Source organism: Cyprinus carpio, chromosome B6 (genome assembly GCF_018340385.1).
Source record: "Cyprinus carpio isolate SPL01 chromosome B6, ASM1834038v1, whole genome shotgun sequence".
In the NCBI taxonomy this organism is placed as follows: Eukaryota; Metazoa; Chordata; class Actinopteri; order Cypriniformes; family Cyprinidae; genus Cyprinus; species Cyprinus carpio.
The window spans coordinates 27,323,272-27,350,208 of NC_056602.1; the positions used below are offsets into that span (position 1 = coordinate 27,323,272).

The 26,937-nt window shown below is 35.5% G+C and overlaps 2 protein-coding genes across 2 annotated transcripts in view; one reads left to right on the forward strand and one right to left on the reverse strand.

The window, feature by feature from the left end:
* The first annotated feature begins 755 nt into the window (after positions 1–755).
* Positions 756–4,250, forward strand: LOC109092329 (protein ABHD14B-like). Its single transcript, XM_042725175.1, has 5 exons — positions 756–871; positions 970–1,049; positions 2,536–2,562; positions 3,506–3,747; positions 3,812–4,250. Exons 1-5 carry the CDS (start codon positions 756–758, stop codon positions 3,989–3,991), a joined length of 645 nt encoding a protein of 214 aa, XP_042581109.1. The 3' UTR covers positions 3,992–4,250.
* A 488-nt stretch (positions 4,251–4,738) lies between these two features.
* The window catches only part of LOC109092019 (voltage-dependent calcium channel subunit alpha-2/delta-2-like), a 213,912-nt gene continuing 191,713 nt past the window's right edge, over positions 4,739–26,937 (reverse strand). Inside the window, exons 20-38 of the mRNA XM_042726581.1 lie at positions 26,162–26,233; positions 26,005–26,066; positions 24,658–24,734; positions 19,394–19,454; positions 16,419–16,516; positions 15,500–15,590; positions 15,316–15,378; positions 15,108–15,233; positions 14,413–14,489; positions 13,149–13,222; positions 13,018–13,065; positions 12,763–12,834; positions 12,526–12,678; positions 11,223–11,275; positions 10,982–11,037; positions 10,758–10,881; positions 10,572–10,681; positions 9,959–10,041; positions 4,739–9,687 (exon numbers count right to left, since the gene is read on the reverse strand). Of these exons, the coding sequence (XP_042582515.1) occupies positions 9,580–9,687; positions 9,959–10,041; positions 10,572–10,681; positions 10,758–10,881; positions 10,982–11,037; positions 11,223–11,275; positions 12,526–12,678; positions 12,763–12,834; positions 13,018–13,065; positions 13,149–13,222; positions 14,413–14,489; positions 15,108–15,233; positions 15,316–15,378; positions 15,500–15,590; positions 16,419–16,516; positions 19,394–19,454; positions 24,658–24,734; positions 26,005–26,066; positions 26,162–26,233 (1,608 nt within the window). The 3' untranslated portion in view covers positions 4,739–9,579. The remainder of the gene's footprint in view (positions 9,688–9,958; positions 10,042–10,571; positions 10,682–10,757; positions 10,882–10,981; positions 11,038–11,222; positions 11,276–12,525; positions 12,679–12,762; positions 12,835–13,017; positions 13,066–13,148; positions 13,223–14,412; positions 14,490–15,107; positions 15,234–15,315; positions 15,379–15,499; positions 15,591–16,418; positions 16,517–19,393; positions 19,455–24,657; positions 24,735–26,004; positions 26,067–26,161; positions 26,234–26,937) is intronic.

The following is a 26,937-nucleotide window of genomic DNA, read 5'->3' on the forward strand; positions in this document are numbered from 1 at the left end:
GTACAGGGGTTAAGCCACAGTACATTTGGGTAGACTGAAGCCAAAGCACTGCGCTGGGTGATTTTTGTTTGTCGGGACAGTGAGCAGTTCAAATGTTTTTGCGAGAGCTTCTTATGGTTAAGCTTGCTGGCGCTTAGTGCTGTACTTTATGTTTAGGACAGTGCTGTTCACGTTGAATCACTCACAACTCAATGAGTTCATTTTTATTTTTTTAAACAATTTCAATGTGCCACGTTTGGCTGATCTAGAGTTCATAGTGGTGTCCTCTCTGGTCACAGTGATTCTTGGCAAACTGACAATCTTCCGAGACTACAAACCTCTGTTGTACTAGCTACGCGTCCGTTGCGAAGTTTAACTCTGGTACAAAAATATTTTGACGTTCACATGATTATCAATTTAGGAAGCAATACGCTCCGGTTCATGAGTGAATTATGAAGGTAAGTTGTTTGAGGCCTATGTTTAGTACAAAATGAAAATTGCCTTTAGGTGTTTTTTTTTTTTTGTCTGTTTTTTGTTTTTTAAATTGTGAATTTTCATGAGACTCCAGAAATTATGGATAGATACTGCACTAACAGGTCAAGGACAACCGACTGCACTCAAACTCGAGCTATGTCTATATATCTTTCATTTTGGTAGCGGAAAGCAACGCGAACAGAGTATGGGTGTTTGCTCTTGCAACAGGTACAACTTTGCTCACTGTGTGGTTTAATTCCCACGCGGCCACCTATACATTGTCGATGGGGTTTGACTGCATAATGTTGCAGATGAATGCTGGCTCGGTTTCTGGTGGAGATCTGCATGTGTCTGTGTGGGATCAGCCGATCTGTTACTCCCCGCTACCGAACAGGCGCTTCCGTTTCGAGCGGCGATTGTAAGTTGTGTGCTATGATTCGACTCTGCGTGCTGCTGTCTGAATCCACGCCCTGGATAAGCTTCGGTAATTTGTAACACTTTTGTTTGGATTTTCAGCTTCGGTTTTCGGGCAATCAAATGTGGGAGGGACCGTATAAGAAGCAGAACGGTTTTTCTGGCGGATGCGGATCTTCAAAGTACCTTCTCCTAATCACCTTTCAATCATATACAACCTGCTGTGGAGGTTGGGGGATCAAAGATGTTTTTTTAGGACTTCCTGAAAAACATTGTTTTCAAAGTAAGTTGGATGTTAAAAAAAAAAAAAAAAAAAGAGGTTAGCATTATGCTATTCGACAGGTATTTTCACGAGCTCCGGAAGTGGCAACATCGGATGCCACTGATGAAGCCGGTCCAGGGTAACGCGTTACAGAAAGGAAAAGAGCATCTGACCGAAAAAAAGGAAAAAAAGAGAAGGAAAAAAAGAAAAAGGCGCCGCACAGCTGAGAGGGACCCCAGCCGACCCCTTAAAACCTAGGCTGACTACCACTCGACACCCAGCATCACTGACAACTGGAATATCCTGCATTCAGTAACATGACCCCTAAAGAAGCCAGAAAAAAGTGTCAGACTGCACTCCCCAATAACACTGTTCACTGTGGATATTATATAGTGCTTAAACCTTATTATATTTGTTAAATATATGCCATAGTCAGCTGCAGTTATATCTGTTCTACTACTTTTTTTACCTCAGTATTTTTTATAGTATGTGAAGATGTTTATCACAGAGACAAGAGACATCTGGTACCCCGGTCGCAGCAAATTTATGTTCTATTCTACTCCAGAGCTTTATTCTAAATTATTACCACTTATCTTCATTGTTAGAAATGGGCAAGGTCTTGTAAATGTGAAGTTATAACCTCGGATTTTTTTTTGTTTGGTCCTGCACATTCTTTGGCCAGATAACATTACTTATGTTTACTGGTAAATTCTTTTCATCCCAGAGCTGACCTCTTTATATTATTAACAATTATAGTAAGTGTTATAATTGCAGCTTGTAAGCTAAGGCTCTGTTTTTTTCGTTTTTAACAATTTTACATTGGACACAAACCTGCATGTTTCTTTTTGTGTGTGTGTATATTTTTATTTCGTTTTTTTCTGTTATATTAATTTCAGGGATCTGACATCATGTTTCAATGACAGTTACTGTACTTTGAATGTATTAAAACGTCAAATGAAATTTGTCTGGTTTTGACAATCATTATCTTTGTAAACTTAATATTATGACACTATTATAATATATGATAGATATTATATATATATATATATATATATATATATTAATAATAATATATATATATATAAGCGGGTGCGACCGATCGCGAAAATAGCGTTTTGCCCGACCGGCTCCGACGGGCCGCGGAAGGGTCGCCTTTTGATATAACGGCGGGCGGGACGGCGGTTGGGCCCGCGGGCCGGCCGCGGAACGAAGGCGGTAGGAAGGGGGCTGCCGCTTCTAAAAAGCGGCTGCCGCTGGGCGACCCCAGCCAGCAGTTAACGTTTTGCACCGTCAAACGTGTTTTTCATTTACGCTATTACATTCTGGACGCTTTCTAACTGGCCGCCGGGGAGCGCCGCCGGTGGGTCCGCCGATATTGCTATCTGGGGACATCGATTCCTGCCAAGTGTGCTTTGTGGCCATCGACCTGCCAGGTGTGCTTCATAAACACCTACCATGCTACAGTGTATATTAGATGCTAATACTATGGCACTTAAAAAATTCTTTGGATACTTTACATTAATTACGTTTTATGGTTTATATGGAGTATATTTTGTATGTTTTGTATGCCATGGTACTTTTGGTCATTTTAAAATGTATTATATTTTTCGTTTATATTGTTAATATTTAGTTTATATCATTATAATTACATTGAACTATTATAAATAAATACAATCTCTTTAATATTGACACTTTAAAGTGCTCTAAAGCATTAACGTATTTAATAAAAAACGATATGCGGCGAAAATGGTCCAAAACCATGGAAACTTTATGGTGCCTTTTGTTAATTTCAAATATATTAATATAACATTATTATTTTATGCTGCTAATATTGTTATATAGAACATTTAGCTTACCTTATTGTAGTATTATATTTAATTATAAATAATTATCATAACATTTAATAGCCTTTAATATGTAGAATATTATATTTAAAACTATAATTAAATAGTTTATAAAGTGTATTATTCCATATGTATAATAAAATGCTATATATTTTAATTTAGTTTTTACTAAAATTAACATAAATTTACCACGTCAAAACCTGTTGTAATACCATAATTTTTGTTAGTATTTTTATATATTACTGTTTTATTCATTCATATTGTTAATATGGTAAAATAACATTTACACATTATAAATAATTATGATAATATGATATTTAAAAGCCTTTTTATTAAAGTATAAAAAAAAAAATCTCTTCTACTATATAGATCAATTTCAGCGACTCTTAACACACTGGCAAACATTAACTGCAATCTTGGCACAATACGTAAACTCATAACTTGGACTGGCACAATATGAGATCTTCCACTAAAACTCGAACAGATTTCCTCCTAAACCCGCTCGTTTGTGTCCGTGCCGTTGCTCCCTCAGGTTTGGGTCAGTCTAAGGCGGCTCCGGCCCCGGCTCCAGTGGGTCAGCCGGCTCCAGGTGTGTTCCTCAGACAGGTGTGTGAGGCTCTGCAGACCGGCCCGGTGGTGATCATCAGCCCGTCTCTCAGCGGCATGTACTTGCTGCCGTTCCTCTTCCAGCACTCTGAGCAGGTCAAGGCCTACATCCCTGTAGCTCCCATCTGCACAGAGAAGTTCACAGCCGAGCAGTACAGCAGCGCGCAGGTGAGACAGAAACACACACCCATGTACTAAATTGAGTGATGTTCACCCTTATGTACCTGTACAGACTCCAGCTCTTATAGTTTATGGAGACCAGGACACTCAGCTCGGGGAAGTGTCGCTAAGCAATCTGAAGAATCTGCCTAATCATAAAGTGGTGGTAATGAAGGGGGCGGGGCATCCTTGTTATCTTGATGATCCAGAGATCTGGCATAAGGCAGTCCTGGACTTCCTACAACAGTTGTGATCACGTTAAAAACCCTAATAGTGTAAAAGTGTACTAATCTAAACATACGAAGTACATTTAATTTCATACTTATCTGATTATGTCAAAAACACTAGCTTTTTTCTATGCAACTCTGCATTAATTGGCTTTTTGTGCTATTATTTGCAATGCTTTTCCTTTTCAAGACTCCAAGGTTACATGAAATGCTGTTTGCAACCCAATTTATCTACTTCTGAGTTAAAGAGGATAGTCAATGAGAAAACAACAGGATGGGTGTTTTTTTTATTTGTTGGGTGATTATTATGTTGTAAATTGGTGTTTCTTACCAATAGTGCCATTTTTTTCAAATTGTGTGCAAGGAATAATTGTTCAAAATCAGTAACAAAAATCATGCATAAAAGTAAATAAGAGTAAATCTTGAATTTTCTTTTTAAATTCAGAAATGGATGCAATATTCTCATGGATTTTGTGATAATAATCTGCTTGTCAGTATAGCTTTGATAATATAGTGTATTTTTCCCCAACTTTTTTATTATTTAGCTTAATCGTAGTAATTTTGTGCTTTCAAAAGAGATAAATAGAAACTGTAACTTAAAAATAAAACATTAAATATACTTTAAGAACGTTTTAATATAATACAGTATTATGATGCTACACGTGTTAAAATAGGGACCAATGACTTCAAATCACATGTACGTGTTTTTGCATTTATAATGAGCCTCTATAATGTGTTGATTGCATCAGAAAAATAACCACTACACAATGCACTGAAGTGAAAAATATGAACATTATTTAATAACTGATTCTCTGTAATAAACAATTTGAAAATATTTTACAAGGAGTCACAGACACAATATTTTACAAATTTTTCCTTGTCTTTTTTTGTTGTCTGTACAAAAAAAAAAATGGAGCAACATGGACCCAGAGACGAGACACTGAGCCCCCAACACACAATCCAATAAACGAACGAAAGAAAAACGCTCACCATGATTTCAGACCTCAACTCATGAGTATTATCAGCAGTACTGTTTCTATTTTTTTTTAATTGTTAATACATTTTAAAACCTCACTCATGTTAAATTCAGTTTCTCCTTTGTATTTTTTTTTATATATATTTTTTTGTACACATTTGTCACGGAGCACCAGACTAAAGACTACGTAATCACATACACACGTCTCGCTGATGGAAACGCGCCTACAATGATGTTGCTTTGGAGGGGGAGGGGCTAGGGGGAGGGTCTGAGCTAATGACTCCTCCCAGTGGGCGGGTTATACATCAGGCCCCTCCCCTTGCGCAAGCTGCTTCCTCTTTTTAGCTTTTCTTTTTGAATACTATTTTTTTTCTCTTTTTTTTGGCAAAAGCAAATCTTTCAGACCACTTAAAAACAAGGACTTTTGTTCCACAGTGTACTTGGAATTGTGACACAAGACCGACACATTCATGATCATTTAATCGCAGTGTCTTGCCAAAATGTGTTTCCCTAATTAGGGCAGTTCAGTGCCCCTGTACATCGACAGTGTTCCAGTTTTAAGACAATTACACACTTTCCCCCCAAAAATAAAATACAAGGATTAAAAAAAAAGTGTGGCAAAGTTTTAAAACAACTCACCAGAATAAACAACAAGGCATATTTCTACTTTTCAGAGTGCTCTTTGCCCTGACATGAAATAAAATTGCAGATTGTTTCCATAATCAGGCAAAGAAAGAGGTACACATTAGCCATTTAACATGTTTCAACATTGAAGTTGTGATTTAGAGGGATAGTTCATCCAGAAATTAAGATTATGTCATCATTTACTCACTCTCATGTCATTACGAACCATTTTTTAACGAATAACATAAATTCTTCTCAGTGATTTATAATATAGTTCACAAGACATATGGACAAGCTTTGTGATATTTTTATTAAGCATTTATGTCTTTTTAAGAGCTTGAAAGCCCCTGGTTGCTATATTTTTTTATGGTTAATATGAAAACACTTATATTTTGCTGGGTTTGGAAAAACTTGAGGGTGAGTAAATTATGATTTTTTTTTTTTTAATACTTTTGTTTTTGGGTGAACTTTCCCCTTAAACTTCGCACATCATACTGAAGCTTAAACAGTCTTTTTAAACCTTTTTTTTTTTATTGTCCTACCACATATGACCTTGCACTTGTATTTCAGAAATTGTGTTTTTCCATTTCTATGTCTCAGTGGGGTCTAGAATATATATTCATACTGTAGATAGATTCTGGGTTATAAACAGGAGTCATATGCGATAGTGTCAGGATGAGGATTGCATTCAAGTTCAGATATTAGTGATATGTACAGTCCACTGAATGAAACTTAACATATATATTTTAATTTTCTCTATAACCAATTCGTTCTGAAGGTGGATGACAAACAAACCGAGTGGCGCAAGATTCGTGTCCACTAGCATCACACATGCATTTTCACCTCTCAGATAAGGTGTGTATAAAATACATGACATCCTGACAGAAAATAAATAATAGTTCACCCAAGCTGAATTCTCATTTACTCACCCTTATGTCATATGAGTTTCTTTCATTCATAAAATAAATGGAGATGTGCTTTCCATACATTTGTTTTCTACAGATGAATGAATGTCACACAGCTTTGGATCGACATGAGGGTGAATAAATGATACATTTCGGGTGAATTAACTCTTTAAACAGACAGATAGAGGGAATGTTTAACATGTTAAGTGCTGTCTTTTAAAATTGCACAGGCGACTAAAACAGGCTTTAACAGATTTTGCCTCGAGACAGACAGATATGTAACATTCGTTTGACACAGATCATTCCTTCAACACCAACAACTGACAATACTTCTCATCTATTTTCACAGTTATTTCACATAACGGCAAGCACAGATTCACTTCCTCAACCATCAGCAAAACTCTTACTCTATTTACCGGACAAATAAACTACAGCAGTAAAGCCATTCCCATATGTATGTAAGGAACCGCCTCCGTTGCGAAGCCAGAGATGGACTGAGGTTATGTAGAGCAGTCAGTTCAAACCCAACACCTACTTTACCAAAACTCAGTAGCAACTAGGAGTGAATGTGTGAGAAACTCTTACAAAGACAATCCTAAAAACCATGGGGCGTTTTTTTTAAAAAGTCTTGCCAGGGAGCTTTAAAGGAGCATTGAATGTGACGGTGACTAAAATGCAAATGTGCAACTGAGAATCAGTCAGAGAGGTTCAGATTTAGCTCCGTTTGCTGACAAAGTAAATGCATAAGGTGCTTGTCAAGTTTGTGTACATTGCAGGAATGAAGCTGAAGGTTATGGCAAATACTGCGGCTCAATAATACTCTAAATTTAAAAAATAAATTGCATTCCCTTATATCAGTCAGGTATAGAATACTAGCATACTGACCATACTGTAAGCTCATTGCACATAGTATGCAGGTTTTCCAGATGTATAGAATACTTGATGAGCAACTACATTTGTCATAATATGCATTACAATACATGCAATACTGAATACAGTATCCCATAATGCAATGCACTCAACTTGCCCTACCATTTCCAATGTGATGAATGACCGGGAGCAATATCAGCTGTGATTATCTCAACTATTCCACTCTTGACTTGATTATTTAACCAGACATGTTTGAACAAACTCTGGTAAAATAACCATTTTTCTGAATTGGCCCGAGGCTAAACATGGTAAATATTGTATTGATGTGACCAGAACAAAGCATAAAAATGTTCATTAATGAACATTAATGAGTATTATTTTTTTTTTTTTAAATAGTATGAAGAATATAGTATGCAGTGTGATAGTATTCTATGCCCATGAAAGACTTGTACTGCACTAAACTGACTGACAGTGAAGCTGTCCAATATAAAAGTGCATCAAGGCACAGCTAAAAGAAGGTTGATGCAGGGCCCAAAACAAGGGTTTTTGCTTAAGTTTCATCGCATTATTAACATTTCAACATAAGATATAATGTCATGACAGATAACGAGGCCTGAAACATACTCAAACGCATTACTGAACATTTTATCCAGCCTACATATCTACAGTAGAGATGTTTTGGCCCTTATGTATATATGAAAAATAAAACATTTCTCTTCTACATGAATGATCATATTGACTAGGATCATGGTTACTATTACTATTCACAGACAAGTCCATCAGTGCAAATAATGGCACAAACGAACAGCATGTGTTGTGATGTGATCAGATGCAATATGTGATTGACATTCTGAGATCGTGAAAAACTGTACAGCACAGAATTACAGAGACTGCAAACAGATATCAACGCTAAAAACTCAAACTGCATTTCAATCCATCATATATCTCTTCACTATCACATCTCATTTTATTTAAAGGAACAGTTCACCTAAATATGTTCCATTCAATAACAGTTCACATTGACCCCTCATGTGCCAAAAAATATGATTTAAATGTGATATTCCAAGTCTTCCGTGGCCATACAATAGATTTTGGTGTGTTTATTACACTAAACTATCATAAAAAAACCTAAAACCTAATACAAACTGCTTTTGTGGGACTTTTATGGAACTTTTTTGTTTTGTTTTTTTGAGCTAGAAATCACCATTCTATCCTGATTCTTAAAAAATTATAATTTGGTGAAAAACTAACAGCATATGGGTTTGGAATAAATAAATGAATGATAAATTACACAAAAGTGTCATTTTTAGGTGAACTAGTCCTTTAAAAATGCACACATGCTATTACATATTAGCTGCAAATATTATATTACTGAGGCATTAATATAGTTTACCTTGTGATAAAAAATAATGAACACAAATAAGAAGCCTAACCTAATCGGATCAGGGTTGTGATATAAATAGAAATAATACATATATGAAGCCCTTGTGACTGATGAAGGAATGGTGTGATACCGCTTTAATTTCTCTACTTTCTTTTTCGGTGGTTTTCTTACCTCCTAATTTGGCTAGAAAAATTAGACCACACAACAAGTCTCATTTTGGCAAGAAGTAGATATAGTGCATAAATAAACAAAAGATAACTGAATAAATATAATCTATCGTCTTTTCTTCCTCGTTAAATACCCTAATATATGGAGGTATGTTTTTAATACTCACATGTTGTTATTGATATTTGTTTGAGAATCGCTTAAAGTTCTGCTCTTATTCGGTTATTTTCTTATTACCGGAAGCTAGACGGTGTCAGAATGTCCTGTAGCCTCGCGACACGGGTTACAGGATGAAGATGAGGATGATGAGGATGACCTTTCCCCTTTAGAGGTGGAGTCAAACGAAACTGACCCCTTTTGGCCACAAGGGCAGGAGGGAACAGTCCGTGTCATTTTCCACCATTTCTTTGTTGGTCCAAGATGGCCATCGGTGTTCACATCGCTAGCTTCCTGTTTTCGTAAAGACACTTTAAGCTCCTCCCACAAATGCTCTTGATTGGCAGGAGACGACAAAGTTCTGCAACGGTCACTAAGCAACAACCTGTGAAGCTAAGTGGATGAAGCAGTACGACTGGGCTTCCGTATAAGGGCAGGAGGAAGTCCCTTTATATTACCTATGACTAGAGCAACGGGAGATAAAGGAGAAATTAAGGAGACAAGAAGGAGGGAGAGCAGGACAGGAGGATGGAGTTAAACAGAGGGGCGGGCCAGAACACACAGGAGGAGGAGCTGGAGGAGGAGTAAAGTGAGGAGGGAGGGGCGGAACGAGTGGCCCCGCCCACAGTCTGATGTGTTCTCCTGGAAGAGAAACAGAAACGTGCGATTTGGTTTATTAATGCACTATTAATGCTCTGATGGGTTTAAATGCAGAATTGTGAAACTCATATTTGTTTAGGCACTCATTCTAAGTCTAATAATTCTTCAGTCAAAAATATTTGATCATGCATTACTGAAGTTATTCTTGTGGGCGGAGTTTACAGAGCTCATTATGCAATCCATAGACATTCAATTGTAAATATTCCGGAATATTTTTTTGAATAAACAAGTGGAAATGTGCATGTGTACTTACTAAAACACTGTAGTCAAAACAGGTCGTGGTTCCTTTTCTATACCGAGCTGTGGCTATTGTCTCGCATGTATTCGTTTCTTTATCTGAGAAACAGAGGGCGTTAAGGAACATCTTTTTAGCATTTTTGTTGTTAGTTTGTTTTTTGTGTTTTATGTTTTTTTTGGGGGAGGGGGTTTTATTTTTATTGAGTGGTGGTAGTGAAGTTTTTTTTGTTGTTAGAGTGTTTTTATTTTAAATAAACACTGTTCTTTTAAACTTCCTATTCTTTAATAAATCCCAAAAAAACCCAAAACAGTTAATCACAGTTTATACAAAAATATGATGCAGCACAACTGTTTTAAACACTGATAAAAAGAAATGTGTCTTGAGCATCAAATCAGCATATTAGAATGATTTCTGAAGGATCATGTGACACTGAAGACTGAAATAACTATGCTGGAAATTCATAAATTATAATTTAACAATAGAAAACAGTTATTATATTAGTATACATTTAAGTTGTTTTTTTATTTTTGATCAAATAAATGCATCCATCCCCAAACTTTAGAACAGCAGTGTACATTGCATCAAATTTAAACCAATGCAAGAAATGCATGTTTATGATGAAGGATACATTCCGTCTCCACCTGAGACAGTTTCTCTATTTCACACGAGTCGCAGGACAGTTTTTCAGCCACCACAAACAGCAGGTTGGTGTTGTTTATTCTCTTAGCATGAATTAACCTGTGAAACAGACACATGTTCATTAATAAGAGACTTTGAGCTGTGTATGTGTGATGTATATTGGCAGTATATTGACCTGGAGCAGTTGTCACAGTCCTGCAGTATGTTGTAGGAGCTGCTGATGTTACTGAAGTAAAACTGTGTCTGTACCGTCACACAGCTGGTCTCTCTAGACTCCAGGCCTTCAGCATCCACCTCAACTGCATTCACACACACACACACACACACACAGGTTAGATTAGTCTTCTTATTGATTTACTTAAACAATGACCTTTTAAAATCGAAGTAAACGTCACACACCTGTCATGAACCAGCTCTGATAGGCAAACCCATAGAGCATCTGCTGCAGCAGTGACCTACAGAGGACAACACACACACACACACACACACACACACACACACACACACACACACACACACACACACACACACACACACACACACACACACTCCTGAGTGTGAGCACATGATGTCTGCACATGTTTACAAGCTACTACATCATTGAGCTCAGTCATTATAATTGACTGTAACAGAAACTCACCAGGCAGCTGCTGACGTCCACCAGGCAACATTTAACACATCAGCGATAGTAGGCTGAGAGGAAACACACGACATTTGATCATGCCACAGTTCATCATCATCCAAATACACACATCTCTTTATCCATCTATCCATTTATTCATCCCTCAATCCAATCCGATTCAGTCAAGTTATTTTAGTATTATTTATATACTATTATAGTAATTATTAAAGCAATAAGCCCCAAGAAGCGGAGTGCGTAAAACCGCCTTAGCTGTTATAAATTCACTGTAAACCACAGCTTCTTGGGGCTTATTGCTGTTATAAAACGTAGTAAGGTTTCACACAATAAAACAGAGCAAATAAAGTGTAATGACAATAAAAACCGTATTCTTCCACCAAACAATATAGTTCCTCAGAAACAGTTGTGGTTGCAACAAAGTGGTTGCCGAGCAACACCCAGAAGTTAACAAAGGTGTATGTTTGTAGAGTAATTTACAACAGCTTCAAACGCGGCTCAGCCAATCAGAATCAAGGCCCGGAACTATCCGTATTATAATATTTTGAATTACATTTTATTATAAAAAATAATTATTAATATTATTAATTTTAGCTAATTTCATTTTGTGCTTTTTGTCACTTTAATTATTATTATTTTTTTAGTTCTATTTAGTTTCAATTTTTTTTACTTCCATTTCAATTTGAGTAATTTTAACTTATTTTACTTCAGTTAATTGCTCATCCAGAATTTTCAGTTTAAGCTTGTTTTTCAAATATATATTTCAGCTTTATTTAAGTGAATGAAAATGACTTTTAATAGTTGTAATTTTACTTAACAATAACACAGCATTGTGTAAACCAATCCAATTGCAGATTTTGAATGTATTGTTTATATGCAATGATTCAAATATTAATTGCATGTGCATTATATCCATTACAAGCAAAACATCAGTGCATGCACATGCAGAGTGCATAAGAATAGCTGATATCCAAAATATGCTTTTTAGCAAACATTTAGCAAGTAAAGACATTTAGATTTACATATTGATGTATTGCGTTTCCTTTAATTAATTCCCTATATTCTTAATGTTCTTAAATTTACCTTCAGAAACCCTGGCACTGCACATGTGTGAAAAGTGTTTATGAATTCAATTACAATAGTAGTCAGGGTTCAAAGTTCACAAAGCTAATATTTTCATATTTAACATATTGTTTAAAATCTATACCAGCCCCTTCAATCAGATTTGATTTGGATTTATTGAGGTGTCCGATTGAGATTCAGATCATATTATTAGGATGCATGTAAGCGCAGGCATTACTCGTACCACAAACACTCCTCGCGGAGCGGCCCCTGTGTTGCTGCTGGGCACCGGGTCACACACTGACTGATAGTCGTAAGACTGCTTGCGTTTGTAGAAGGAGTTGTTATAGAGGGCGTAAAAGAGGGTGGCATCCACCTCGCCGAAGAACATCCCGATCTACAGACAGAAGAGGAAGAGCACAGAGTGTAAAACAATAAAGACAGTCTGTTTTCACAGCACTTTCCTGTTGAACGTCCTGACCTTATTCAAGTAGTCTTTCTGATTGGACATGACAAGGAAGCCACCGTCATCTATCAGATAGCAAAGCAAGTCCTGCAAAGAAAGACGGATGGCTTTAAGTAAACGCATCGCGTCATTAATCAGTCATTTTAATGGAAAATCACTAGATCAATCGGCTACGCTTAATGGATAAACTCTGAAAAGAGGATGTGAATGTATGGATGTGTGCTATAGATCTCAGTATTGACTGATCTGAGTGCATTAAGAGTCTCTTACATCACTGTTGGCTTCACAGTCCATTTCACAGCCACTGGTGGGTCCACACTGTCAGAAACAACAGTATTAGAGCAGCTTGTGTAAAAGTGTGTGTGTGTGTGTGTGTGTGTGTGTGTGTGTGCATGTTTTACTGTTTGAGAGCTCTGTCGGTTGCTGTTGGTGTGGTTGCTCGCCAGTGCCTCAAGATCAAGCTTCACACCCAGAACTAAGAGAATGCAAAACAGAAACAGAATGAGAAAGAGAAACCTTAAAACCTTTATGGTCTTTACCATTTCACCATTTTCCAGCTATCATTACTGTTCCTGTGGCTCAGTGGTAGAGCATTGCATTAGCAGCGCAAAAGGTTGTGGGTTTGATGTTAGGTAAGAAAAAATAAAAAATGTTAGCCTGAATGCACTGTAAGTTGCTGTGGATAAAAGTGTCCGCTAAATGCATAGATGTACATAAAAAAAAAAATTGTTGTTTTTTTTCTTATGCTCTTCAGAGCTGCATTTATTTGATCAAAAATACAGAAAACAACTTTGATATTTTGAAATATTATTATATTATTATTATGTTTTGATATACTTTAAAATATAATTTATGTCTGTGATGCAAAGCTGATTTACTCCAATCTCTAGTGCCACATGATCCTTCAGAATTCATTCTAATATGTTGATTTATTATCAATGTTGGAAACAATTGAGCTGCTTAATATTTTTTTTTTTGGGACCAAGGATTTCAGGAATCTTTGATTAATAAAAAGTTCAAAAGAATGGCATTTATTCAAAATAGAAATCTTTTATCAACAAATACAATAATAAAAAGATTAATAAAATAGTGTATAACATACACACTTATACCATACAGCGCAAAGCATTTCTGATTTGTCTCTTTTTCAACCTAAAGTTAACTTTGGTGACACATTTACATCAACATATTTCAGGTTGACTTTTCAACGATGTTCAGAGCAGAATATGTCATTCTTCTAAAGCCAGATGCATAAAGCAGCACTTATCTCTGCTAATCCTCATGTCAGGTAATCCTAACGTAACGGGATGATCGTGAGCTCAGTGAAGAAGCACAGTATATCACTGTCGATTTGTAGAGGTTCAAGTCAAAAATGGCAAAATGTCTCTGGATTTATTGTATTGAGAGAGCTCATGTATTCAAACACAGCTGCTGACCGTCTACTAGTTATGATGAAGTTCTTATATTATTTATCATCTCAAATCTCGCATTTGATCTTGCCTTCGTTTGTGCACATAAAGGTGCCATTTGTCTGATTCAAAAGGCCTTCATGTGAACCCTATCTGTTGTTCATACTAATAACACTCAAATAATTTGTTTCTCCAAGAGAGGCAGACATCTGCACGTCTCTGAGTCACATACGGTGTACGTCAAGTTGCATTTTACCTGCAGGTTTCAGGTTTCTGCTCCCATGGTTGGTCTCGTCTGCTGTGGTGATAAGAATGATGATGGTGTTGTTATTTTGTTTATTTATTGTTTATTCATTGTTTGGTGGCCAAAATAATACAAATAAAAAAAGCAGCTCTTGAAAACTATTAAACCATAAAATAAATATTATATAAATGATACTGTAATTCCTAAAAAAAAATCTAATTGGATGAGCTTAGTTTGGTAAATTAATTAAAGAATGGAAGAGTAGTGTATTCTGCTAATTAATTATATTAAGCAAAGTATTAAGATTCAAGGGTATGTTAAATTTTGAACGGGGTCATTTTTATTAATTCAGTTATTTTTTTTAGAATAAATTCTGTTTTATTTTTTATAAACATCTGTTATGTGAAATAGCTTATTCAAGACAGTACTAAATAAAAAATAACTTGCAATTTTCATAAGCACTATTATATATTTGCATATTCTGCAAGGGGTGTGTAAACTTATGAGCACAACTGTATATATATATATATATATATGTGTGTGTGTGTGTGTATATATATAATTATGTATTATTATAATTATATTTAATTATAATTAATATTTATACAAAAAAAAATTCTTCAAACTGAATATATTTCAATGACACTTCACATTGTGAAAAGATTGCCTCAGAGAATATTATATGATGGTATAGAGTGTGCAGTCATGTGCTGTGTGTTTCTCTCTCACCGGTGCGGTAGGGGGCTCTGAACATGTAGCCCTTGTTGTCCAGACTGCGACGGTAATAACTAGCAAAAAATGGCTCTGGATCTTCCTCCCAGGTCTCAGAGGCCCTGATGTACAAAAACACACACACACCTTTGCAGCTATTTGAAACAACACAATGACAAATAGAGGAAAAAGAACAAGACTCACTTATTAGGGAAAACTCGAGTGACGCCTCCATCTGTGGCTGCAAAGACCGCCATAAAGCCATACCTACAGCATCATAACACACATACTCATTCACATTTATCACTAGCTCTAGGTTAATACCTCATAAACATATCTACTAATGAATCAGAGGAATTTCAGAGGTTCATCCTGAATATGAACGTACGTGTTGAGGTCTTTGTTCTTCCAGACTTTATCTACCAGCTCTTTAATGATGCCCGTGTCCAAGATCAGGTTATGCAGCAAGAAATTATCACCTGTGTGGAATAATGATGATTATATTATGACATATGAGCTGATATCTTCAAACAAGATGGTTTTGAGTTCAAGAATTGTCAAAGAGAGAGAGTCAGAAAGTGAATTACAGTCAGTGTTGTTATTGTTCTATATATTTGGTGAATGAAATAAAGTCAAAATAAGTATAGAAGTATAGAATATACAATTTAAACATGACATGAAAACCTTAACATAAATAAGATTCTAAATTAGGAAATTAGAAATGTTGGAAACTAACTGAAATAAGTTGAAATAATAAAATGACTAAAATTAAAATGAAAAAAAAAATATTAATTAAAACACAAAGTAATAAAAATGACAAAAGTGCATAAGAAAATTACCAAAACTTCTATACATGCTTGACATTCTCTGTATTACAGTATAATTATGTATCGAGTATGTTTTTTAATGTATTAAGTTTTTTAATGCATTTTAAATTTAGCTTGTTTAATTTGATTTACTTTTTATTATTATTAAAATTTTTTACAAATTAAGAAACAAACAAAAAACAAACAAACAAACAAAAAAAACAAACAAGAAACTTACTAAAACAAACTGAAATTCAAATAAAAACTACCTTTTTTTAAAAAAAAAAACTGCTTTATTAATGCTTCAAGGTTGTCTTATAGCTGAGAGTTCTAGCTAAAACCCACAGACCTGTTCAGACCTGGTTTAAGATGTTCTTTTTAGCAGGAACATATGACATTTGAATAACACTCAACTGATTGTGCAATGAAAATTACTGGCAGTAAGTACTTTAAAATGGAACAGAGTCGTTGAAAAATTCACACAAAATCTGTGAGCCTCACATTGTTTGGAGTCCGGCGTGACCTTCTCCATCAGAGCGATGAAGTTGAGCAGGAACTCTGTGTTGTTGTTAGACAGCTCCAGGTCTTTGCAGTATTCCCTGAGGAAAACACACATCATTCCACACTGGGAAACTCTCTCTGATAAAGATTAACATTGTAAAGAGTTCTATTATAGACTGTAAACCCTTAACAGAGAGTCAGAGTTTTGCATTGACCAATATTTCACATTCATGTAAACATCTTAAACACACAAAACATCACAATTACATACATAAAACATAACTGCAGTGCAAAAATGATTCTTAACCAGTATCTTTGTCTGGTTTTCCAGTAAAAATACCAAAACATCCTTAAAACAAGGCAAATCTAACAGAGTAGCGCTGCAGTGCATCTGGTCTAAAACAAACACTGTAAAAAAGCTGCAAGTTGTAAACAAAACAGACACTACTTTTCTATTTCACTTTTTCTACTTCAATGTGTTATTTGCAGTTATTCTGTAATTATTTGTGAGATTTACTAGCTATTTGTGAGTGTAAATTGTTTTAAAGTAAATCCTACCCTTTTTTCACTTAATACAACTTCAATTAAGACATGTTCTCGAAAAATAAGTCATAATTACTGCACTTTTGCTTCTCAGGTAAATTCATCTTGTTCAGGGATGTTTAGATGTTTTTACTGGAAAACATAACAAAACTATTGACTAAGAACATGATTTTGGAGTGCATATGCTTTAAAAACACAGAGAGAGATGATCATTCATAGATGCATGCACGTGAACTTCTCTAGATCCATCAGTGCTTTAACATGCAAACTAAAGTCAACCTTCCCCTTGATACTGATGCCGTATGTATGTGATTTAATATCATAGAGAGTGAGAGAGCTGCAGTGATGAGATGTGGAGAAGACATGAGAGAATCAACTGAACGTCAGAAGATACAGATCCATGACAGCAGACGACAATGATTCGAACAGAGTTACCCAGAGGAATATTTACTGCTCAGAAGCCTGGCTTTCAGATACGCTTCAAGTATGAACTTTATCTTTGTGTGCCTTTAAATTGTTTAGGAAAAATACAAAGTTGGTGTACAGTTAAGAGTACAGAGCTATAAAAAAACATTTGAGTTCATTTTAAAATTCCTGTAACGGCAGACTTTGGTATCTTGGGAAATCTAATCGCAATTTGTGACATTGTTGAGAGCTCTTCTGAAGCTAAAGGAGACATATGTGATTATGTAAGATTGCTGATGTCTTTTTCTGAGGTTAAAAATATAAAAAGCAGGAGTTTTCCAGGTTCAAAACAAATTATGCTTCATCGGCAGCTTTATCATTACCACAGAAAATATGATCCACTTGTCGCTCAAGTTTGTAAAAACAAACAAAAATCACATTTATGATAAAAATATGAAAGGTTTAAAAGAAGTTTATCAGGCCAGGCATTGCATTGCATTGTAGGTTTTTTCAAAATGATAAAATAAGAGTATGTTTTATAAGAAAATACAATTTCAGTGTTTCACATGTAATGTTACTTGCCTTTTTTAATTATTTGTCAAATTTACTAGCAATTGTTTCTATTTTCATTTTTAAAACAAAAAATAAAATACATTTAACACAGTATTTAAAAGTATTTACTAGAGCACATACACCACCCACAGAAACTGCATTAAACATAACTAGAAGAAATAAAATTTGAGTTTTAAGAAAGACTCTTCTGAATATCTGGGCTGGCGCTGGTTCCACTGTAAGTGCAATACTGTACACATATTGCTTGTTTATATAAACCAAGCAAAACTATTTTCTGTGGAAATCAAGCTTTACAGTTTTAAAAACAAAGGTTGCTTTTTCATTTTTTTGACAATTGCCTTTAAAGGAATGGTTGGGTTAAACGAATAGTTGTACTAAAAATAAGGATTTCATAATATTGAGGAGTTTTTTTATTGTTGCTGTGCTGTACAGTTTATCAATTAATGCTAAGAAACAAATCCATCAAGTTTTTTTAACTTCAAACTGTTGTATCCAAATAAAATCCCACAATCCATAAAAACGGTTCCTCCGTTAAAAAAAAAGTCATGTCTTCTGAATCAGGAGAGAAATATGCACAGACCAAGCACCGTTTACATCCGAATACATTACAAAACAGTTCTAAATACATATGCCAGTGGATTTTAATGCGAGAGAACAACAGGGAATGGATTTTTTTTAATGAAGGAAGTGTTATTATGGACTCGTATTTTGGCCAGAAGCAAGGGTTTAAAGTTAAAACACCTTAATGATGAATTAATTTCTTATTTCATAAGACATTATTTGATGGACTGGAGTGGTGTGGATTACTTGTGGATTATTGTGATGTTTTTATCAGCTGTTTGGTTTCTCATTCTGATCCATTGCTGAGCAAGTGATGGAATGCTACATTTCTCCAAATCTGTTACCATGAAGAAACAAACTCATCTACATCTTGGACGGCCTGAAGAAGAGTTCAGCAAATTTTCATTTTTGGGTGAACTAATCCTTTAAAGGATTGTTTTGGTTCCCCAAAGAAGCTTTCAGCAAACATTCTAAAAAAGAACAATCTTTTTTTTTTTTTTTTTACCACTATAAAGAACCTTTTTTTGCACAGAAAGATTCCATGGATGTTGAAGCTTCTTCACAGAACCATCAATGCCAATAAAAAACCCTTTATTTTTAAAAGTGTACATGTGATGAACCCAGAACACTAAAAGTCTCCACTTGCTCTTAATGCTGTCTAGCAGATACAACTGAGATATTAACAAGATTTTTCTTTCCTGCGGGTGACGGTGAGGAGTCTGGACAGACAAAACACAACAAATAAACACATTCACTTGGGTTAAAATGGAAAGACACGTTACGCACAGCACACACACAGAGACTACAGTGACTACGGTATGTTGAAAAGGAAGTTAGCGATGGACGTATGCACGAAAACAGGAATGCGGCTTCAAGAAGTCACACAAAGCTACCTGGGGGCAATGAACACATGTCCCTCTGACTCAAAAGTGTTTGGCAGGAGAGACTCAAAATCTGCAACAGAAACGGGCAAGATTATCCAGGGGAAGCGGAGGACGGAGAACACAGGGAGGCTTCTGAGAAACAAATTAACGTCAGCTGCTCTTCAAAAGGTGCAGGAACGCAGTGGGGACGTTACCATAGCAACACTGAGGAATCATGGGGGAATACCAGCGTTAGCCACTATGGTGCCTTCAATAGAGTCACACCGGCCGAAATAATGGGCTAATTTGGAAAGCAGACACTTTTAACTCGATTCGAATTTCGTCCGAATTTCGATCATTTGGAAGTCGGAGAACTGGCTCGACCCTCGGGATACACACTGAGACGAAGCGAGTTCTCCGACGCCGTTCCCACGAAGTGCGTGGCGTGCTGCTTTCTTTTTCAACAGGCATCAACATGGCCAACCGTTTAGCTGGGAGTGGGTGAGGCAGGGGTCCTGATGGAGGTGATCGCCCCTCAGACTGGCACCGCAGAGCCGCTCCAGAGACTCAATCGGAGAAAGTGCCCAGCATTGTGGAGGGGAAGAGAGAGGGCAACCCAGTTTGATCTACTACACACTATCCTCGTGTTATTCATCACAGCGTCCTGCATCATATCTGCTGAAAGAGAGCCTGATTCCAAAAATAGTGCCTGTTTAGCTTGAGCATGCGACACTTTCTTACAAAATATGATGCATTTTGTAGCATTTTTGCTTTTGACAACCATTTGTAAGGTGAAGAAGTCCTTAATCAACAGACAAAGACACGACTCCCATCTTACAACTTATTGTTCAATTCTCAGTAAATTTTCACATGTATCAGATTATTTTATGGCTAACCCTGATTTCAGGGTTAGAATTATGGCCAGCGGCAGTAGAAAATGCAAACATGAGCCAGATGTTTCACATCTGCGGGTGTTTTACTATATCCAAACTGTGACAGAAAATGACAGATTTTATGAAAAAGCTTGTGTTCTTTAATATCAAATGAAATATTTGAACATATTTCTCCACTCCTTTGCATACTGTAAGTTAAATGATACATTTTAATATTTATTTTTGTCTTTACAGCTGAAGCATTTGACATTTGACTATATTTATATGGTATGACAAAAAAACTATGTGATGGAAAGTTTTTATTGATATTTTGAACTCAGCATTATCAAAATAGGTAAAATTTGGCTTTTTTTTTGCAAATCAGCAGAATTTGTTTTCAGGATGCATGGCTGTATTGTTTATGACTTGATATTTGACAAATAATGATGTAAAGAAAGTATACAAGCAGCAAATGTTGCATTAATCTGTATGTAAATGTATGTATTCAATAAATGTCCATGTGAATATATGTACCCAATAAATATCTACGGTAATATATGCATCACTGTTGTGCCCAGGTAGTTTTTCCCTCCACACTGTCTTGCACTTCCAGGTCAGGATAAGTGACGATGCAGCGGAGCGTCTGCGGTGGCAGTCTGGGGGGTGATAGATGTACAGAGGGGTCAAGCTGATGGGAACACAGGGTGTAAGAGAAGGACAACAAACAAACCGGGAGCTGCCAAGGGCTCCATCACCAAAACAACAAGAGAGGACCTAAAGGAGGCCATCTAGCAAATTCATCTGTAACCTATTCCTGTCCATTCCAAAATATGAACTGATGATTATACGAATAGTAAGAGATAACCTTAGGAAACAAACTGGCTGGCTAAACTGAAGACAACATCACATGATAATAGACATCTTTAAGTCTTTAAGTGTTAGAGGCGTACAAATGGCAAACATTACTGCTCAATATTTAAGATTTAATGGAAGAGATAAAAATTCAAGATCATTTATTCACCCTCAAACCAAGAGATGTTTTGGAGGATGTTCAAGCTGCTCTTTTCTACTCAGTGAAAGCATATAGTGATCAAGGGCACATTGTAACTGTTAACTAAAACTAGTAGCCACATTTTAATCTAGACTAAAAAGTGTTCAGCTGTGCATTTACTGAATTACTACTGATTGCACTGTAACATCTTATTCCTCCCCCTCTCTTTTATTCTTATTTGTTTTTATTACTTTTCTAATGCATGTTCTGATTATTTTAAATTTCTTTGTTATTTTTAAATCTTTTGTAAAGCACTTAGAATTAGCATTGCATATGAAATACCTTACGTATATAAATAAATGTACCTTGGCTTAAAACTCAAACTATTTCAAATGCCTTTATTCATTTAAATAGAGCTGAAATAAAATAACATATAAATACTGAAACACTGAAATTACTAAAAGTAAATTAAAGCTGAATAGAAATATTTAAAAAAAAAAAAAATGAATAAAAATGAAAAAAAGCACATTAACAAAGTGACTTAAACTAAAATGAAAATGAACATAAAATAAGTCCGTACGTGTAAATATAAAAGGAACGTATAAAATAAAAAAATAAATTTATAATAATAATAATAATAAAAAAAAAATTAAAAGACTTAAAACATAGCACACAAGAATAAACTATGTTTTGTAATACATTTATGGTGCTTTTTAATATTTTTGGATATTGACAGGCACTATATAATTAAATAGAGCAGCAAGAAAATTCTGCAAAAGACATCATTTTGTGTTTAATGGAAGAAAGTCAGTCAAATGATTTTGGAACAAAATGAGGGAGAGTAAATGATGAGTTTTCATTTTTTGGAAAACATTTCAGAACAAACAGACAATGATATGCTACACTCAAAGTGCAAACATAACTTCGCAATAGCGACCACAATAAGTTCATACCTGTACTCCTATAATAATAACTTGTACTAGTTAAAGTCTAAAGTTTACTTTAGGGATGCTTTCAAACTAAATACTGCATCTACATGACTAACAACAACTGACAATTTCTACAGCAAATGCACCAATCTGAGGATTTAACACTGTCACTGAGGAATAAAGAGGAGAGGAGGAGGAGGAGACAGATGGAGGAGAATATTCCCAAACGTAATGGACACAGGGATCAGAAATACGTTTGACAGTGAGACAAAGATCATATTTTATTCTTCTTCAGGAGATGTCAGGGAGAGACCTTAAAGGCTGTCCGAGCCGAGAAAGAGAGAGAGAGAGAGAGAGAGAGAGAGAGAGTTTGAAAAGGAGAAAAGAGAAAGATGTGGGTGTAGGCCGCAGCAAGAGGGTGGGTGGGTGAGTGAGTGGAAGAGGAGGAGAGAGAGGAAGAGGAGGGTCTTGAAGGCAAGGCGGGCAGGAGGAACAGAGGAGGCAAGCAGGCTGGAACGTGGAGGTGGGCGTCAGCGGGGAGTTCAGGACAAGGGTACGAGGAAGGAAGTAGAGTAACAAAGGTAGTGGACCAATATGGTGTATACTTGCCCTTGAAGACTGATCCGTCTGAGGAGGAGAGAGCAGAAAAGAAACAGGGGGGACGGGTAAGGGGAGGAGGGGGGGTCACAGACAATATTTTATTCAATGACTGTTTGAATAAAAATATTGTTTTTCTCAAAAGAAGGAAAATCAAGTCAGTCAAAACAGTAATGAACAACTGAGAACAGGAAACCAAAATGAATGACACGTCGCAAAGAATATATGCAACAAGTAGACGGAGGCAGGGAATGAACTCCACGAGGACGGAGACAAGCAGAGAACATCCGAGGACAGGTGAATCATAACTGATGAACCTTCACCACATGACGAAACATGGAGAAAAATTATACATCACAAAATGAGAATCACATAAGAGCTAAGAAGAGAGGAACGCTTTGGAAATAAAAAGAAAGAAAGAAAGAACTAAATTTTAAACCAAAGAGGATTGAAAGCATAAACAAAATGCAACAAATGTAAAAAGAATGAATGAACTTCAAACTTAATGAATGAATAAATAAATAAACAAAAGGAAAACACACAAAACAACAAACTAAAGGTCAAACTAACAAAAGAAAGTACTAGAAGAAAAAATAAAAAAGGAACAAACTAATTAAAATAAACAAAATTCACAAAAGAATCAATTAAATATATAAAAAAACAATATCTAAAACCAAAAAGAATGAATATAACATGTGAAAGAACTAAAATTAATCTAAAGAACAAATTACAGAAAGAAAGGGGGGGAGAACTGTAAGAGATATAAATGAATCAAATAAAAGAGAAAAGAGAAACAAACAAATAAGAGAGAATGAAAGAATGGCACAAAAGAACAAAGATCAAACCAAGGAGGAACAAAAGCAATAAAAACAAAATGAAAAGTGTGTCATTATTGTGAAAAATACACAAAAACAGACTGAAGAAAAAGAATGAAAGAACAAACTAGGGATCAAATGAACAAACAAAAAAGAACAAAAATGCAAGCAAAAGGGATAGAATGAACGATCAAATGAGCAACATCAAAGGAAAAGCAGAAAAAACAACTAAAGATCAAACAAAAGAACTAAAGAACAAATGAAACAAATGGAAGAAAATAAGCAACATATGAAACACACAAATAAACAGAAATGGACTAGAATCAACAAATGACCTAAAGATCAAATGAATGAACTAAATACATAAATAAACAAAGAAAAACAAACAAAAAAACAAGGAAAGAAAGGAAAACCAAAGGCGTTCCATCTCCCGTGCGGGACAATGGCCCATCAGGGGGCATTGTGGGATACTTTTTTCTTATTTATTGACTGATTCCAAAGCTGCCAGCAAACAATACATCACAGTGAGCATCCACACGAATCAAAGCAAATAATAAACACGACAGAACACATAAAGCACACAGTGAAAAGCAAAAGCATGCCTCTTTTCACGTCTCGCTAACGAAAACAAAAACACAAAACCTGTCCAGACAAAAGATGCTTCAGAATCGTCATTGTGAGAGAGAAGACGAGAGCATTTTTTAATGTTTCGGCAAAAGAAAAAATAATAGCACATGGTCACCATTATTTTCAACTCAGTAAACCACAGTAAAACCACAGCTTTCACCTCTCTGGTTTTTAGTGAGGGTTTTTTCTTTGCATCCGTGCAGGGAAAGAAAAATCACCTCAGTACAGAACAGCATGAGGACAGGAGGGAAGAGGGAAGAGGTGGGGTGGGGTTTCACAGAAGAACACGTCCACTCTCGCTTTCCCGGGAATCCACGCTCGGACCCGACGCTGCTGTGATGTCAGAGAAAGGGGGAGGGGCTTCCGTTGATTGGACGAGAGGGGTGGGACGGGGGAACAGGAAGTCTCTTTGGGAAGAAAGAAAGGTAAGCAGGCTTGGCGTTAGCCTGCCCCTGGTACTTACACTGGACCTGGAGGATCTGGTCACTCAGGTTGGCCTTGATGTGGTTTTCGCTGTAGGACGGCAGAACTAAACCGAGACTGAGAGGAAGGAAAGGAAGAATTTGAACATCATTTGCATTTGACCACATCTGGCACTTTCTAGGATTCAAACTAATAACCAATCACACTTTTTAAAGCCAGTATCTCATGTTAAAATGTACAAAGCTTGAAATGTTTCTGAATTTAATGTCTACACTTTTTCTTATTTATTTTTGTCTCGTCTTTCAGTGCAACTATCTAAAGATTCTTAAATCAGCATACAATTACTTGAGAAGCAAAATGACTTAAGATATTAAGATATTGAGTCTGTTCTGAAAAAAAATTAAAACACTGCTAGAGGGTAAGGAAAATAAAGGAAATACAAGATAACGATCTTGCTGGCAGAGATTTTTTTCTTGATTTAAGCAAGCAAAGCATATCAATTTTGATATTTTTTTTTTTTTTTTTTTTTTTTGGAAAACATTTTACTTGCCCCTTTTAGACGATCTATTAATTTACTAACTGCTTGTTTTCTAAAAAAAAAAACCAACAACACTAGCTTCTCTAATCTATTTGTAATCTATCCGTTTTCTTTTTATTTATTATACAATTAACAAAAGCAAAAAGGCCTCTAAAACCAGCTTGCTCTATTCTTTTTCTCTTCTATCTCTTTTCTTTTTATTTATTATATAATGAAAAAAAAAAACTTGCTACGTGCTTGATTTTTATTGCTTTCATTGTCCTGATTTTTAAGCCGCTTTAGATAAACGCTTCTGTTAAATGACTAAATGTAAATTTTGCTTCTTAATTAAATGTGTCTTGATAGATTTAAGAATGGTTAGATATCTGTACTGGAAAATTAGAAAAAATACTGTGCAAGAAAATTTTATTCAAATATTTTTAGATTCAAATAATGTTGTATAACACATACATACACACACACACATACACACATAAATTCTACTTTTGAGACTGTTGCAAAGACCATTATATTACAGAGAGAAACTGCTGATACAGTTTCATTTACTGAAATGGATGAAGAACAAGAATAAAAAAGTATTTGGCGTTTTATTCATAGACATTACTATGCATGTAAATTCACTGGAATAATTCTTAATTTCCAAAATGCCCTGCTGAAAAGACCAACTAAGAGAACCTATATTGCACTGTTTGGCAGGTTACGGATGCCAATTAAAATTCATGACTCATTTCAATAAAAACTGCATTGAATGTTTTACAGTCTAAACTTAAAATAGCAGAGAGGATGTAGAGAGAAAGTGACTGAAATCAACAGAAACGCAGTCTGAAAGAGCGAGTGTGTCATTCTGACCTGTAATCTGTGCCCTCTACTGGACTCCATATATACGTCCTCTGGACCTCATCAATGTAACGCTGAAAACACACACACAAAGAGCAGCACATCACCAACTAGCCGTAAGATCATCACATGTATGCCATTATATTTAGTAAAAGGTCATGTGACTCACCTCATCCACAGACTTCACCAGTGTCCTGATTCTCCTCTGTCCTGCTTTGCCATCAATCATTTGACGGCGGATCTACAATAAGATAAAAACAAGATAACTCTTGGATTGTAAACACATTGAAGGGATTTAAAATCAAGCTATTACTTTCTCAAGTCGCTGTAAAATTTTCCAGGTACACTGCTGTTCAAAAGGTGAGATTTTTTTGAGGTGGGTAAGATTTAAAAAAAAATTGTTTTGTCTTTTATGTTCACCAAGGCTTCATTTATTTGAGCAAAAATACGGTAAAAACAGTGATACTGTGAAATATTATTACAATGTAAAGTAACTGTTTTCTATTTAAATATACTGTAAAATGTAATTTATTTGTGTCATGCAATGCTGAATTTTCAGCTAATTACTTCAGTGTCACATAATCCTTCAGAAATCATTCTAACATTTCTGATTTGCTGCTCAAGAAAGAGTTTTTTGTTTTGTTTTTCAGTGTTGAAACCAGCTGTGCTGCTTGATATTTTTGTGGAAAATGTGATACAATTTAAATTTCAGGATTCTTTGATGAATAGAAAGTAAATTTTTTTTTTTTTTTTATTTAAATGTTTTTTAACAATATACATTATTTCTTCTACTTTTGATCAAATTAAAGCATCCTTGCTGAATAAAAGTATTAACTAAAAATCTTGATTCCAAACAAGTGAGTAAGTGAATTGGGAATTTTGTTCCAAGACCAAAAAAAAAAAAAAAAAAAAAAAAAAAAAAAACCCCCTCTTCATCCAGAAGCA